General features: G+C 39.5%; 1 protein-coding gene across 1 annotated transcript in view; it reads right to left on the bottom strand.

The window, feature by feature from the left end:
* Window positions 1–369: 369 nt before the first annotated feature.
* Window positions 370–17,787, bottom strand: part of LOC110384098 (Golgi-associated PDZ and coiled-coil motif-containing protein) — a 43,898-nt gene continuing 26,480 nt past the window's right edge. Inside the window, exons 3-14 of the mRNA XM_064034305.1 lie at window positions 13,157–13,211; window positions 12,455–12,596; window positions 9,664–9,769; window positions 8,479–8,661; window positions 7,891–8,016; window positions 7,229–7,341; window positions 6,706–6,801; window positions 4,160–4,319; window positions 3,562–3,678; window positions 2,375–2,504; window positions 2,050–2,200; window positions 370–1,175 (exon numbers count right to left, since the gene is read on the bottom strand). Coding sequence (XP_063890375.1) covers window positions 1,052–1,175; window positions 2,050–2,200; window positions 2,375–2,504; window positions 3,562–3,678; window positions 4,160–4,319; window positions 6,706–6,801; window positions 7,229–7,341; window positions 7,891–8,016; window positions 8,479–8,661; window positions 9,664–9,769; window positions 12,455–12,596; window positions 13,157–13,211 — 1,503 coding nt within the window. The 3' untranslated portion in view covers window positions 370–1,051. The remainder of the gene's footprint in view (window positions 1,176–2,049; window positions 2,201–2,374; window positions 2,505–3,561; window positions 3,679–4,159; window positions 4,320–6,705; window positions 6,802–7,228; window positions 7,342–7,890; window positions 8,017–8,478; window positions 8,662–9,663; window positions 9,770–12,454; window positions 12,597–13,156; window positions 13,212–17,787) is intronic.

Genomic DNA, 17,787 nt, shown 5'->3' with positions numbered 1-17,787 from the left:
ACGAGATTAATAAAATTATCTAAATACTTAAAAGTAAAACTTGTATTCTAAATAGTAAATAGAGACTGTTATTACCTGTTGATGGACGAGATATGCTCTTATTTCAATTAGAAAAGGTCGAAATGTGCAGCGTGTCAGATGGTATCAGCTGTCGCATTCCGCGCGGCGTCATAAATCACGTTCAACCCGATTTCAGTTTAGCAGCTTTACTTGTTGGCAGCTTGACAATATTTAATGTCCGATTTGTTTGTGTTTAGCGTACGTGAAGACTTATGACATCAAAGGGGTGTTTATCGCACCATCCATCAATATCTCGGTATTAACAGTTTTGTGCATTACACATAAATGTCATCAGGCATATTGTTCTAGCTAGATGGTTTAATTAACTAAGCCTGATCAAGTCAAATTGATATAAATCTATAACCCAAATGAATAAATAGTTGAAGTTTCAGCTCCACATGGCATCGCTCGACACTCGCGGTACGAATGCTCGCGACTAGAGATCCAAACAGTCGACTAACTAATCTCCGACAACTATCGTTATCGACACACAAAAGCGACCGAGCGCAACTCTACGCGTAACTACTCCCTTACGAAATAAAAAGTAAGCACTGAGAATGACGGCGTAAAATAACGAATACTGTTATTGCCCAAGAGCTGGTACACATTTTTGGATAGGTAGTTGAGGCAAGATTTGAACTTATCCTGCTCTTATTCTGTACTCCAACACAAACCTCGCTGCCTAGGTTTAATCAACCAAAGACTTTCAAATTGCCTCAAATGCATTTTTTCATTATATTTTTCTTTTCAATCGACTTTTTTCAAGTACTAATAGACTAATTTAAATTTTACTTAAATTGCAAATGACATAAACGTTTAATTTTGAATTTTCCTTGAATTTTCTTTGAAAATAGACTTAAACTTTTTATTCAAGAGATACAGGACAAGTTTTCACCTCCCCTCAAAACCTACTCAAAAATGTGTGCCGTCTCTCTGGCTATTAATACTAAGTAGTGTAGGCCGTACTCGGTGGCGGTGAGCTGAGCTGCGTTCAGACAGGGGTGCCGAAGTCGGGGTCGCCGTCGCCGGCCAGCAGGCGCGGCGGGAACTTGCCGCGCTCTGCAGCCCCGTTCGTAAGCGCCGCGGTCTCCGTCACCCGCCGCGCTGACCCTATCCTGTAAATGTCGAATATGGTTACACGCCGTCCGAAATAACGTGAAGATTGAAGCTAGAAAATTAGTTATGGATCAAAGTCAGCTTCCATCTCCCGAGCCTTTTCCCAACTACATATGTTGGGGTCGGCCTCCAGTCTAACCAGATTCAGCTGAGAGCTATGGATCAAAGTGTATTATAGAATTTGGACCTGACCTTGGTTTTAAACATGGTGCTAATTCTCTACCTAAATGATATTCGGAAAGATCAAAGACTGACGATGTTAAATCTTCGTATAGATCAACACCCATGTTTCGGGAATGTTTGGTAGAGCACGCGGAGTTATAAACCTCATGTTTTAATCTATGGAGACCATACTGGAGTCTATAACTAATTTAGAGAAAGTAAACCCAAAACTATCAATCTTTTAGTTGGCAATATAGCAGGTCCGTCATACTTAATCATATATTTGATTATGATCCACAGCTTCATAAATCGCTGCAACACCCGCGTACTCTCCACTAATCATTTAACGGTCATATTTGTGTCACCGTTACGACCGGTCACCAACCCGTATGAACTACTTCGATGCATAGCGCCGATACAGTTTAAAATTATATTTACATGCATATGTAAATATGCTAATCATCTCTAAAATTTCCGGATTATTGTAATATGCAATTTTACACGCTGTAGTGCCGTTTTCTCTCAACTTTAAGGTTTTAAGAGAGACATAAATAACAATAAAAATAGATTTGATATTTCAACATTTGCGGTTCACAGTGGCATCGAGCACAGATCTTACCATTACTTAATAATGCGCTGTAATATTCAAGGTGCTATATTCATCATTTTTATGACATCAGCTTACTATTGTCACAGCAGTGGTATAATTACCTAAATCCTTTGGACTCTCTTCTGAGGGGTTTCACGTCTCCGTTCGGCTTGCTAGGCTTGGACTCCTTGGTATCGATATCGATAAGCGGCGCCTGTGCAATCTGCGGTATTTGCTGCGGCGCGGGAGTCGGCGCTAGAGGTGACTCGCCCGCTGAACATTACCATTTTTAGTTTAGAATAATAGGAAATAATTTCTATATAAAAAATAAACAAACGTAATAAGTCGAACCATTGAAAATCTGATATAAACTCACCAACACATTTTTTTCTGTCTAAAAACTACAAACACAAAAATAATTAAAATTACTAGTTCTGCATGCATTTTAAATAAAAAAAATATATATAATTATCTTCACACCAGAGGGCAGATTATCGCAGGGCGCCTCAGCAAGAGGTTCGTCGGACGAGGGAGCTTCCAGTTCCACGGGTCTGTATGCGCCCTTAGTGCGCCAGTCCTATAACAAATCACTACACTTAGGGCGATACCATAAATCCTGATTATGATTTCACCGATTAATACAGTAATTAATATAATTTACGGCTAGACGTGTGTGATATGAATATGAATGTATGCAAGATAACGTCACTGGCGATTCTCCAGATGACTGTAGCCAAGGCCTACGAGTAAACACGGGACCAACAAGATGCTGTTACTACCGACAAACCAGACGACTTACTTACCAAGGTTCTGAGTTTTCAATATTACAGTCTAATTAGGAGTAATGAAATTTACACAAATTCTTGCTTTCAAAATGCACCTTTGCCAATTCCGCGTTAAATCTTGCCAAAGGAAAATTTTGCGGATACGTAGCGTAATCATTTCACGGATATTAAATTAATAATTATTTATATGAATATGCATTTCATACCGTTTGCTTCAAGCCTATTTGTTTGTTATGAAATAATTGTCTATTTCTAAAGACAACCATTTCTGCACCCGCATTATAGTTTTTTGTTGGGAGGGGCAAAATTATTCGCCGCGACTCTGTAAACATTAGACGAGTAACTTTCAAACCTTCGCAATTTTCTAGTGTAAAATATTGGTTGGTTGGATGCACCGGTTGGTCTGAGTGTATTAAGCTGCGTCTACGCTGGAAGAGACGAGCACGAGCGGAGCGCGAGCCGAACACAATTCGTCTAGTGTGGACCAACTTACAAGCCTCTAACGAGCGCGCTGCGAGCATTTCGTTCGTGCTCGGCTGCGTTAGCCTATTGTCGGTTTTGCCCTTGTGACGCCCTTTATGAAAAGGGCTTGGTTGGCTGCAACAGCAGCAGCTACTGCAATATTATTAATATCGTCCATATTCGCCAAGAGCCGCGAACTCACTGCGGAAAACTACGTTTGAGAACAGTGATCGTTGTAGGTTCGTTGTACGTCCACACTTGACGCCGCGAACGACGACTCCGCTTGTGCTTCGCTCGTGCTCGGTTCGTCTAGCGTAGACCCGCCTTTATACGGCTAAAATAGGAAGAGTGGCAAGTTAGTAGTGCATGTATGTCCGCGGTGCGTACCTGCGGCTTGCGCTTCTTCTTGAGCGCGTTGGGACGCGCGTGCACGGGCGTGGAGGCGGCCGAGTCGCCCGACGACGCCTCGCGCGCCGCCCGCGCCGTCCGCGCGCTGCCCGACCACTACGCAACAGCGATACCATACCAACTTTATACCAATGCATTTTTAATATTTAGTTTACTTTTAAAGTATTTGTTATTATATGTAGATGCAAAAGAAAACCTAGGAATAAGTTCTTGGAACCAACAAATCTAAGTAACGCAATGTTTTCGATATGTATGACCTTTGAAAATGATGTGTCAATTTTAAAGATGAAACCTGATTGATGTGGACGGAAAATGGATGGAACCTAATTTATATGGATGTTTTGATTCTCTTAGGTAAAATATAATTTAACAAGGTAAATTATAAATGTCTGGAGGTACATCAAAATGTATGGATGTATGTAATGGATGGAAAGTAAAGTCTGTATAAAAATATTTTAACTTGATTAATGATTCTGAAGTTTTTGTGGGATAACATGAATGAGATACAACATAACAACATGAGAAAGGATACACCTGAATAAAATAATACCTACAGATAATATTAAATGATTATTACCTCAAGCCTTGCTTCGATCTTGATGGAGTCGTCGTCCATATCCAGTATGTTCAGGTTGTTGTTAATGTTGTTGTAGTCGGGATAGTTGGCGGGCGGCGGCGGTGCCACGCGGTATGGCTCCGACTCGCACTCGCTGCCCGAACCCGCTTCTGATGTGCGTCTGCGTAGAACAGTATAAGGATATCTTAAGTAAGACGTATAATTTTGTAGAAATAACTAAAAAAAAAGTATAAGGATTGGTCTCAATCTGGAATGTTCTATGAGAGCGATTTGTGGGATATAAGCCTATTTACGACATAATATACCGTTGTGGTCTTATTGATATATGTACTTAATGATGATTTATACATAATGATGGAATTGTTTCTGAACCGTTTTTGCAATTACCAACGTAAACTACATTTTCTGAAGTTAGAAAAGCCTCGGAATATTATGATCTGCTTTTCGTTAGATAATACAGATATGAAGGAAGAGTGACTTGCGAAAACAGTTCTCTATTTGCAACCTAAAATAGTCGATTATACGGTCGTTTTATAGCATAATAAAGACGAAGCCAGCTTCCTTCAGATGTTTTAAATATGTTACTGTCACAAATATCGAATGCCAAAGAGATGACTGTTATTCATTGTACCTATATATTTGACGTTCATAATGGTAGTCGTATTAAATTCGTGTCCTATGTGACGGGCGCCATTTTTTGGGCAACTTTCCAGTATTTCACGTGAGAAATGTAAGATGAAAAACAATCACAGTTTTTCATTATGTGGTGGGTCCACACGATACAGACTTTAGGTTGTGCTAATATCTGTACGAACTTAAAGCCTGAGTAACATGGAAAGTAAAGTCTGTAAAAATCTGAAGTCCGAAAGAAAATATGATGACAAGATGTTTGTGCAGACAAAACACTATGAAAGTCTGTGTGAAGTTGGTATCGTGTGGAACCACTATTAAGCTATGTTGTAACGTGACTTATCTTACTTACAAACCCTGTATGTATAGTAAAGATCATCTTCATTTACATACTGTTAGAGACTTCCTATCCTTTTCCTATTTGTATTTCTTTTAAATTTTCTTTTATAGTTGTCTATATAGCATGTAATTAGAGTGACGTCACACGTCACCAAGAATGGCGTCAAGTGTCGGTTACAAGAGCCGCTATCGACGAGTGTCGGCAGACGACGTGTCAAACTTGTTACGTTGCCAAAAATATAGGCGGACAACTGTTCAACATAGCTACTATGATTATTATCAGTGGGCGCTTCTAGTGTTGCTTCTAATCTGTAATGTTACTCGTGGATACACTGTATTTTATTACGTAGTTTAGGGTATTTGTTTTAAATATTTCGTTCTCATAATTACTTCGAAAAACTTTGCCTAGCCTAAATAGCCAGTTTCTTATTATGACAGAAAGGTTTCTGCTGGCCCAATTTTAACAAAATTGAGCTTACAGTTTTAGCGTGAGGAGGTGACAAATAGTTTACTACTGTGTCTCTAAATAAAATGGGATAAACGCTAAGAAGAAGAAGTGTCTCTACCTGACCATGGGGTTTTGGTGACATGTAACATATTATTTCAAATACTTAGCAAGTTAAATGAGACGGGTATCACACAAATTAATATATAAAGCACCTTCTCATTTATTGCAACCACAGTCAAAGCACCAGTAATTTAATTTATATTTATTTGGATTCATATTGAACTTTACCGCTAATTTTCTGAGACTAATCGCAAACTGAGATTTATTGCCCATAAGCAGGAACTAATCCTTTCATCTTACAAGATTCATTGCCTTTTCCCTGAAACTTAGCCAACAACTAAATAGTAACCAAATATTTAAAACCTTGTCGCAACGTTACGTTATTGCTACAATTTTATGATATTCCGTTGTTAGTAATATGTTATTTCATTTACTTCATATTTAGTTGTAATGTATTTTAACGGTTAGTCCATAAGTACAATTAGGAACGCCTACTAAAGCGTCGATTGCAATGTGTTCCGGCAGTTTTAGGGAGACATATTGATATTAGATTTTGTTTGTGTGAAATATAACACATGTTTATCATTTTTGGTTAGTCATCATTTAATACAGGCGGGAAGTAAGTACCTACATAAGGGTCACTGAGGTAGGAAAGACGAGCGGGGATGTCATAAGGCAGGCAGGAGGAGTAACGTACGGTAGGCGTGATCGGTTACTTAAACTAACGCGACGTTCGCGTTCCTTATCAAATCAAGACGAATCTGTCAAAGATCTTGACAGATTGATGATTTCGTTTTAAAAAAAAATGGGCGGATTTTGAAGACGGCGTATGAGGACGGAGCTGGTAACGTTCTTCGGCCCCCGAACACCCGCATTTTACCGTGCTGCTTTCTTAGTATTTTTGCGTTATGACATCTGCTATGAGGGAGTATATAGCGTAGTAAATAAGGTAGTGTAAAGGGGAGTACTTACGGGTAGTACATGAGGAGAACATAGAGGCATCTATAGGGGAAGTACATAAGGGTGTAGGTATACAGCGACACAAGAAAGAAAAACATCGAAGACATACCTGTTGTAGTCAGGCGTACGCGGCGCGGTGGGCGTGGCGCCCGAGCCGTCGCCCTCCGCGCCGAACACAGACCCGTCCTCAGGATACAGCGGGAACCTAACCGAACATACATTCTTTACTGTATCTTGGTATACATAGTGTTAGGAAAATTATTTATGCACACACACACGCTCACATCACTGCACATGCGCGCATCGCACGGATCATCAATTGTGTTTTGCTTAGACAACTGCCCTAGAGGTTGCCGGGTGTATACGTGCTCAAAATATAGCTCATGCGAAAATAATGCGCAATTGCTTCTTTACGTGCGACCATACTTATATTACACATTTCTATGTGTAGGAGGAGGTTTTTTGCAATTTTGTTTGCTGTCGATACTACTAAGATATTATTTACGTTAACTCCGAATTCTCAATAAACACATTCGAAAGTTCATTATTCGAGTAAATGGCAAGGCATGGATACCAACCAAGAGTTAATCTCCTCTATTCCATTCTACTTGTTCCAGTTGCAGTATTCTCACCTATAATTGTCTTCAGACAGCCTGTCGTCGTCGTCGGTGGCGATGAACTGCACACACAGCGCGCAGTCGCCCTTCACGCTCTGCAGCGCCTGCACGGCTTCCTTGTGACAAGCCTGGAACAAAGTATAATCAGACTAGTCACTAATGTATCACCGGTGAGGTTAATGAGATTGGCGTGATGATAGCTTAGATGTTTTTTTTTGTAAATCATAGCGATTGACTGTTGAAAAATCTTGTACAAGCCGGATTTTAGAGTTCATAAGTAGGTGTAAGAATATACATCTAAAACTTTAAAACTTTCTTTGAGAACATTGATAAGTTTCTGAAAATCTTACACAGTAGTCTAATCTTACGTCTTCAGTTAATTTGCAGGCAGTTAAAAAGACGTGCTTTGAATTAATCAATTTTTATGTAACAACAACCATTCACATGTACTGACCACTTTGTCTAAAAACTGTTGCTTTACAGTACATGCCGAATTTCAACCTTATTGTATTTGTCTCTCAGAAAACTAGCTTAAGGAATGTGAGTCGTACATGGCATTGGTACATCTTCAAAAATCGTATACATGTATGTACTTCCTAAGTTAAGCCTTATATTGCTGGCTATTATTTAACGATGGTTATGGATCATATCAAGCTAGTAGTAAAAGCAACAATTACCTGTGTGAGATCAACATCATTGATGGCGAGTATGGCATCACCGACATACAGCTCGCCGGTGAGCGCGGCCGGCCCGCCCGCCTCTAGCTCAGAGATCAGGATCGGGACCCCGTGCTCGCGACCACCCTGAGGATAATAGTACATGTATTTATTATAGGATTTGTACAAGAACTAATAATAATAGTTAAATTTCAGAACTTTGCCACTATGTTACAAAAAGAACAGGACCTCTGACAAGAATGAGTAATGTCAAGTTATGCTGTGGGGAACTTGTCTGTGGCAAATAAATAAATAGTGGGAGAAGCCCTCATACGTACAATGGGGCCGAATAGGCTATGAAAAAATATTACCTACTTAATGTCATGGCACACATGAACAACACGGCAAAGCGTAGATGCAGCATGACACTTGTTAGGTAACTGCAAGCTCACCAAGCCGTTATTTTTTTATGTTGACAATAGTTGACATTATAAAATGTTTATTTTTTATTATTTTTATTCAAAATCAAGTAACAAGTTAATCGCTGTTTTGGAGCAGCACCGTGCCGTGGCGTCTACGTTTGCCTCAATCTTTATTCATAAAACTTACAGTAACAGAAATCCCGAGCCCCAAATGCGGTGATCGTCGCACGCGCACCGTCCGTGCCAGCGCGCAGTTGGGCGCGGCGGGCGCGGCGGCCGGCGCCGGGCGCCCGCAGCCCCGCGCTGCGCCCGCGCCGCGACACACGCGAACCAACGTCTTGTGGCGCTGTACTAAGATCTCTGCCTCCACCTGGGAATTAATATAATTTACGTTTATTTAATGAGCACTTCCAAGTTTGTAGGTATGTACTTTCTAAGTATATCTCAGACACCAATGACTGTGTTTCGAATGGCATGTTAAACTGTAGGTCCTGGTTGTCATTGAACATCCTTGGCATTCGTTTCGGGTAGTCAGAAGCCAGTAAGTCTGACGCCAGTCTAACCAAGGGGTATCATGTTACCCGGGTAACTGGGTTGAGCAGATCAAATAGGCAGTCGCTCTGTGTAAAATACTGGTACTCAGCTGAATCCGGATAGTCTGGAAGCCGACCCCAACATAGTTGGAAAAGGCGCGGGAGATGATGAAGTTTATTTAATAAGCACTCATACTATCTCTAGTTTACTTCATGATGGCTGACAGAAAGAAATGGAAGCGAAAAACGTATTGCGCGAACCCCAACTAACTTGAGAACAAGACAGGAAAAAAATACGTTGTCCTAATACATATACTGTCATGAAGGTTTTACTTTTACATAGAAACTGTCCTGCATCCAGTTAGTCTTGCTTGAGGGAACAATTTCCTCATGACACAAGTTATAAAATATACAAGTTATAAATAATATTATGCGAAATAATCATACAAGTATGCTCAACGTAGCCAGCCACAGATGAGACGAATACATCCACTACAGACAAAATTGCGAGAAATATGTCGCGACGCAAACACAGCGTCTTTGTAACATGCTTGCGTGTTGAAGTAGTTATTCTTACTAATTTTATATATTCGAAATGTATGTACTCTCTTTCGTTGTTTCGCCGTCGCGTTTTTTATATGTCCTTTGTCTTAAAATTATATCTCTAGTCAAAATAACGATAAATCGGAGACGGCCCAAAATTAAAAACGGCTTGGGTCGGCTCTACCTGTGAGAGAGATAAGGCCAAAATATCAAATGACCAAACAGTAATCCCTACAAAATGTATATTTCAAATCTTTGTTTTGCTAGAGTAGACGTAATTAAGTATGAAACTGTACCTGAGCCCAGAGTGAATCTCTCAGTTCAGCGCGCATATCTCTGCCGAGTAGCTGCAACTGCTGTATCCTGCCGGCCAGCTCTTTGTCCAAGTACTTTGTGGCCAATCTGGAAAATACACATTTTTATTGTTACACGCTTTTTATTAGCTTCACCTGTATGTTTGTTTGTAACCGACTTCTTTGGGCGCGATTTTGACCCACTTTAAACGGCCAGATTTCGTTCAAACTTTGTAGATTTATTGAGGACCGATGACAATACACTAATTTAATAAAATTATTCCATTTTTAACCGACTTCCCAAAAAGGAGGAGGTTACACATACACATCGATTACTCCGAGGTTTATAGACCGATTTACGTGATTCTTTTTTTGTTCGACTAGGAATAGCTGGCAGTTGGTCCCATATTCATCAGGTCAGGATCTGATGATGGAAACCCTGAGAAATCGAGGGCAACCTTCAAAACTTGTAGGCATACATAGGGTAAAAACTTGACACTTAGGTGTACGCCTAAAAGCACTATTCAACTGTGAAGATTTAGAGCTGACCTGATGATGGAGACCAGAGAGGGTCGAGGGAACTCGACAACTGAATATGTAAACTACCTCGTGTTTGGGCTTAGATTATTCGTATTGACAAGACCTATGCAACAGTGAAGGTTTGGAGCTGACCTGATGATGGAGACCAGAGAAAGTCGAGGGAACTCGACAACTGAATATGTAAACTACCTCGTGTTTGGGCTTAGATTATTCGTATTGACAAGACCTATGCAACAGTGAAGGTTTGGAGCTGACCTGATGATGGAGACCAGATAAAGTCGAGGGAACTCGACAACTGAACATGTAAAATACCTCGTTTGGACTTATATTCTTTGTATTGATGAGAACTTCCCACTTGTATGGATAGTGACAACTATTCGTATCACTGAAAAGCTTTAAATAAATAACCTTTTTACAAAAAAATTAAACCGACTTCCCAAAACACTAAAAAGCAAAAAAAAAACTAATTTAGGTGCACCGGCCTAGAAGTCGGTGGCAAAATTAACTTAGTAACATCCATTAGACACCGACTTCTAGGCTTTTCAATTTGCAAAATATGATTTTTGTTAATTTATATAATTTTCATCTATAGTCGATAAGGTAAGAAAATTAATTAAAATTTTCTAGAATTTTTCTCTACAGTCGATAAGGCAGGACTCGATGTTAATTTTTATTTCCAATAATTATCTTTAGCCGTTTTCTCTAATATTGACAATTTTTTGTATACTAAAGAGAATTTTAATTCTACAAAACAAATAATAGTTTTGAAACAAACTAAAAAGTAGAAAATAAATAATAGTTTTAAAAACTAAAAACGCTTTTTATAGAAAGCGAACTAAAATTAGAAAATAATTGTAATGGATTTAAATTAAGAAAACAGTGTTTAAAATTTCAATGAATATAAATTAATAATAGTGTGAATACAAAAAAAAATATTTAAAAAAAGCGTGGGGTGCTTTTTAAGATATTATCGAAATGACAATCACTGTACTCATATCTGTCAATAAAATATTTAGAACTATTGACACCATGCACCCCACGCTTTTTTTTAAATATATTTTTTTGTATTCACACTATTATTAATTTATATTCATTGAAATTTTTAACACTGTTTTCTTAATTTAAATCCATTACAATTTATTTTCTAATTTTTAGTTCGCTTTTCTATAAAAAGCGTGTTTTTTAGTTTTTTTTAAACTATTATTTATTAATTAATCCATTTGTAAAGCAGTGGAAAATACGACTTCCCTTTTTAAAGATCTGTAAGATATGAACCTAATTGCCTTATTAGGAAACGTTTATAATAAGCCTTTGTTCTCCATAAGCTCCCATAATGTATTTGATGTGACTACAGTTACATTTTGGGTAAAGGGCTCATAACACTGGACATCTATAAGTTGTTTATAAAACTGACTGATAGTTTCAGTTGCCCACTGCTAAACTGTTTTATCATACTGTGCCATTCCACGACTCGCTATACTCTTCACGTTAAACCATAAAAGCAAGGTAATTGACACTGACCCTGCGGACACTCGTAAAGTTGTTGTTGTTGGTTATTCTCCGTTATAGTACCTTTTATTAACATTCACGGTATAGGACCTCTGAACATGACCTGTATGGATTTAGCTGGCGGATGAGTTCGAAAGACTTCTTGTCCAATGTGTAAATCATCAAATGACTCCTCCCGCTGTGGGTTAGCAGCGGTGAGGGAGTGTCAAGGTGCGTACGGATAGCGCGTTCCTGTGTTACGCGTAGTTGGGAAACACTGTCCACGCGTACATTGGATACGCGTACAGCTCCTGTACGGACCGCCGCGAACCTGTACGCGAGGTCAATCGATCCTGAGCGCTCCGCGAGCCCCAGTCATTCGCCATGACTCCGACAAGAACACGCGTGTTTATTCATTTTGCCGTCCAAATATAGCGTAGCCGGCCGCGTGCGTCCTCTTTGACGCGCGACCAAAAACCGACTGACGGTGGCTCGCGCTGCGAGTTAGCTCGCGCGGTACGCGTACCCCAAGAGTGAACGCGTAGCTGCAGGTATGGACTAGGCGTTCCGGATACGCGTAAACTGAGTACGCGTACCAGGGTACGCGCAATCCGTACGCACCTTTATACTTTTACTGACTAAAACCCATCGTGTTCCTTTGTGGGCCTTTTATGTACCAGGGCCGCGGTAACTCTTTCGGAAAATCCCGCAGCCCTGTCTGTCCTTGGCCCTGATGGGCCAAATGAAGCACTAAAGTAATGCTTACCTAGCTCCAAAGAGTTCGGAGTGTAACGCGAGCACAGTTTCCCGGAGCGCGGCGTTCTCTCTGGCTAGCTGTGCGGCTTCGGACCGCGCTCGCGCCGTGTCCGTCACGTTGCCGGCCGCGTCGCCGCCCTCCTGGCATCCCCCTGCACATTCACACACTGCTTTCAACTTTACAACTTCACACACAGCCAATTACTTGTATCTTACTGAAATTTTGGGAGCTAGAACGGGGCATATCTCAGTTTGAGATTTTTCATTTGGCGCGTTTGAGATAGAATCAATTTAAAATTTTGCCATATCTTGCAATCAATACTTTACAAATATCATGACTTGTACAGGAACAGTCATACTGAAAAATTGAAAGATTAATAATTCAAAATAGTATTAATGACGTTACATACATAGAGCATTAAGCAGAGGCACGACATCGCCGTATCAGTGTCGCAAGAGAATATTATTATCAAGCAGTAATAGTATTTCAATCTAGGACGATGCACCACTCTAATCAATATCTGCAATTGTTCGCCGATTGCACGTAAGTATGATGTAAGCCATTTCCGTAATTGATGACTCTAATACGAGTCTATTGGGTAACCGAAAATTCTTCCACTGCGACCGGTGACATTTATTATTACATGGTCTAAAACCTTTGTTTCAAAGAACCTTCATTCATATCTGAGTTACAAATGCCAACACATCTTACCAGCTGACGCAGCTCGTGCTTGCACCAGTTCTGCCCTCATGTCAACGAGCTCAGCCTGCAAATAGAGAAAAAAAATCATTAAATCCCCGACGGTTAAAGCTCCCAAACAAATGGACGGCATCGTATATCAACAATAAGTAGTGTCGAATGTCATGGAAGTGATTCAGCACAATAGAATTTAATCTCCAGCCGAAATCAATGGCGGCGTAAATCCGAATTAGAGGAACACAGGGTGATGTCCTCGAGTCGACACGGGCACATAAATCGTTTGACTTGTGCACCCTCGCAGCGCGTGCCCTGCGGTTGCCTACCCTCATACACAGTTTACATGTCATCTGCCCGCCAATTCCACAATGATTTATTTTATTACTAACGTTGAACATAACATTTAAGTATTTAGGTCGTGGACTCGTGGTACACTTTATGATCTCATTGCTATTTCGAAGAATAGTTCACGATTCTTGATTATTCAATTGAACAACTCATCTATCTCTAGGTACGTGGTTGCGCACTTAAGGTGTCGATCATATTTATATTAAACGGTAAACAAGATCGGCAGATAGCAGCAAAAAGAATACAAACTACACAGAGTACACGACACGTGGGATTATAAATGGAGCTTGATTAGACCCGCCCCAACGCTTAACAAGGCCCTTACAAGGAAATATCTATTTAACTACATCATTTTATGTAAATGCAATGCTATTCAATTGTATCTATACAAATTATTCTAGTTAATTTTAGAAGTAAATTGAATCAAGGAATGCGGTTCCCAACATTACGAAGAATTGTCGCTCAGTTTTCTTTAAGAATATTAAAGAGTTTACTCTTTATCTCCGTAGTGCTGAATACTAATAAGAATGAGTGCTTACTAAGCCGGAAATGTATATCGTTGTACTGTTTTAGATAGTTGAGTACACGAGAGTCAAGATGATCTTGAGTGGATGTTGGGAGTTAGCGCCGAACTGCGCAAACGCAGCGCACCGTCAAGCCGCGCCACCTATGTAGAAGTCGACTTCATCAGACTAGCAAATATGAACAGAATATGCTCGTCCTAATCTAGAACTTATAATACCGTTACAATCGTAAAATGCCTATGACCTAAAAGCCGTGAGCCTATTACCTAATACCAAAGATATGTTATTAATTTGCCCTTGAATAGTTCACGACTTTACTATTATCTAAAAGTCTGAGCTTAAGCTTTAGTAGTTAATTTAAATCACGTCAATTGTAAATCCTGGACCTTGATTTATTATCGAGTCATTATCAAAAGGGTACCATTACACGAACGGGACTCAAAGCGGCCCACCTGTAAAATAATAATAGCGAAGGCGGTCATTAGCTCTCAAGATAATCAACAGAACGCAAGTAGGGAATTTATATCATTTTATGATCGATAACATAATTAATGTAATAATTGCCATCACTTTCCGATTTCGATATGTTAATTATAAAGTAAAATTTGAATTTTATTGAAATGTTACTTGATTTGGAAGAAGTGTTCAAAGAAATTGGAACTGTTACATAAAACTTCGGACCAGCAGAGGGACACATTTTGCGTTTTTTACTTCTTGTGGCTTGTTTTAACCTTTTCATACAAATGAAGCTTACTTTTCTTTGAAATATAATTTTGAATAAATTGACGTGGTTATTAAACTATCCTTCTTTCTTTCCTTCGTATTTATGCAGAATCAAAAAAATACTTGAAACTGATTGCAGGCTCTAAGCTAATATCTGAATGGTTCTATATTGAAAGCTATAACAATACATCTTGATGTCAGCTAACACAGGAAAACGGTAAGAGTAGCGACTATTTAATCACAACTATAAAATTTCAACTCCTCTCTTGCAAAATTGTTATTTCAAAACACAGTTGTCAAAACATAAAGTTTCTAGTCATACGCGCAGTCTTGGTAGTTTTACGTGTCCTATCGACAACGGTTCTCATCGAGACTTTCAGCACCACACCCTTTGCAATTATCCTTGGCACACAAAGATATTGTGACGTCGTTATATGCACATACATGCAACAACCATAAACAACCTACTTGAATGCCTATGTGAAGGAACAGCCGTAGTAAATGCACAACAAAATATGCAGGCTTGCACTCTCAATATTTAACCGACATTGTTTGGGATGAGTATGTCTCGCACTATACACCAATAAACACGACCTACGCTGATTTCAAGATCATTATCGCCTGAACATTAAGTGGGCGTTTGTTGATGTTAAAAGCGATCGTGAATATTATAACACCAATGAGAATTCTAACGTCTTTAACATATACGATATAGTATAAAAACCATTATACTAAATGCACAGTTAAGTTGTATTGCGAGACAATGAATACGATTCATTAGGGCCGCAATAAAACGCGAGTATCTAAGAACGGATGGCCCTCGGCAATTTAAATACCAACTTCAACGACAACGTACCCAACTACTTTCATCTCTTCCCTAATTAAGTTGCGAGTTATTGCGATATGTCTGGTCTCTGGCAATAAAGCGTTTCCAGCGGCAGAGTTGTGAGCAGCATAAACTCGGATAGTTTAAGGTGCAATGCAAGTAAAGCGATTGACGCTGCGTTTGAGTAGACTGTTTTACGCGGTGTGGGCGCCGATCTCAGATAACGACTAACAAACGAAAGATTGATTCACCGCTGTTTGATATCATTGCACGCATCTCAGAGATACACGAATGATTTGATCGCGGTGCGCACGCGCCTGCCGCCGGCGCTCCACGAAAAGCGACACATACAAGTAGATCTGACAATTCATGCAAAGCAAGTACAATAAATCTCCCAATCTGTGTGTCGACACATTTACGTCTGTGGAGATGAAATCTGAGTCTCATGAATAACAGCACATGCCATCGCATTTTAGTACTATACGAGTTAACATGAAAGTTCTCGTATCTTGTCTGACATGTTTAGGGGACCACACGAGTTGATATACAACTATGATTGAATTAGCCTCGCAATGCGATCGCGTCTTGCTCTGCTACATTGCGTATGGGCAGATACTTAAATTCAATTAGAACATTATAAAGGACGATACTAACAACTAGGAAATGTATATATAAATAAATTAGATTTTATTTTGTTAGCGACATTAGAGTACTGAAGGACGACGTATGTATAGGAAAGATTTGGAAAAGATAACACATTATTTCAACTTCAAATAAAAATTGCGTTACATATTAAATTCATAGATACAAAAATCAAAATCGATATTTTTTAATTCTACAAAAGCATGAGAATGTATGGATGGAAATAATTTGGAATACAATCCAGTTTGAACTGCACAATAGCTCTTTCCTGTAAGTCTACATGAGGTCATTGTTTCGTCTGTCTTGAGCGCCCTACATGCATTGTTTATGTGTCTGACAAATACTTGCACCGTGTGCAACTCTTCATTTACATGCGTCCCGGTCGTGCTTGCAGTCGCATCACGCCGGGACACAACTGTCCTCTAACTTTTCACTCATTGTCAGTCAATATGCAAATTCCCCCACTACCGTTCGATTGTACAAACTACAGGCTGGAATCTGGAATTACCAGAGAATAAACATTCTAAGCAGGTAAAAATGTCACGCTTGTTCAAATTTAATGCTTGTTCAAGTTTATGTAAAATTTTCATGTGGGTTAGCATAGGCACCCATAGTTCACACATAGGCTAAGGCGAACAAGATCACCCGATAGCGGTACACACGCCCACACTGCAATGATACTTGATGCTTGTGCAACTGATCTCCAAACTTACATTAGAATCTTAACTTGTAATGCAGCATCGAGTGCATTACCATAAAAATTATTCTAAACCGATCGATTAGAGGGCTTTATGAATGATACAAGATCAACCAGATGTGCTTACATTTGAACAATGGTGAGAGTACGAGGTGCAAAGGTGATGGATCGCCACCCAGGAAATGGATGTTATCAAGCATGAGTAGTGGATGAGTGCGCGGCGGGGAGCTCGCTTCGACCCATTTGCTCTATCTCCACCAAAGAGTTATTACCGCTTTTCACTTTGTCCTATTGACGGTTTCCAATAGCCAACGGCGGAAAAAAAAAACAAATTCATCTATATCTATCAATAAAGTGGAAGCTCCATCAAGACAACAAAAAAATGACACAAGATGTAGTTACACAAACATTCAGGTCGTATTGGCGAATTGTCCAACGCATGTCGTAGTAGCAATGTTGAGACACAAGGAGTCACAAATCAACATACGGGTAATGACAATGGAGACAGTGAAGTAACAGTTCGTAGCGCTTAACAAATGATCCTCGGTGTAATCACAGTGACAAGTGTTGGCCTCGGCTGTTGGAGGCTGTCCAAACCATTTTATCTTATTTCACATTACAGTTTAGATACGCAGGTAATTACTGAACTAGGATAAATGAACAGGTTAACTATTTCTTTTTATTTTTGTTAACTATCTTGTTGACGAATGAATTGAATCCCGGAATGAGTGCATGGTGAAGCCATTTTAAGTGTTTAATTTTACTCCTACATCGTTGGAAACTAATGATATCAGAAAAAGCAGAAGATAAAGAACGTGAAGATGCCTAATACATTTCCTATTAAAGAATTGAAGAACAGTACATAAACATTAATTCTCACTATCTA

This window comes from Helicoverpa armigera, chromosome 4 (assembly GCF_030705265.1).
Source record: "Helicoverpa armigera isolate CAAS_96S chromosome 4, ASM3070526v1, whole genome shotgun sequence".
In the NCBI taxonomy this organism is placed as follows: domain Eukaryota; kingdom Metazoa; phylum Arthropoda; class Insecta; order Lepidoptera; family Noctuidae; genus Helicoverpa; species Helicoverpa armigera.
The sequence above is the reverse complement of the archived record's forward strand: the minus strand, read 5'-3'. Positions and strand labels throughout refer to the sequence as shown.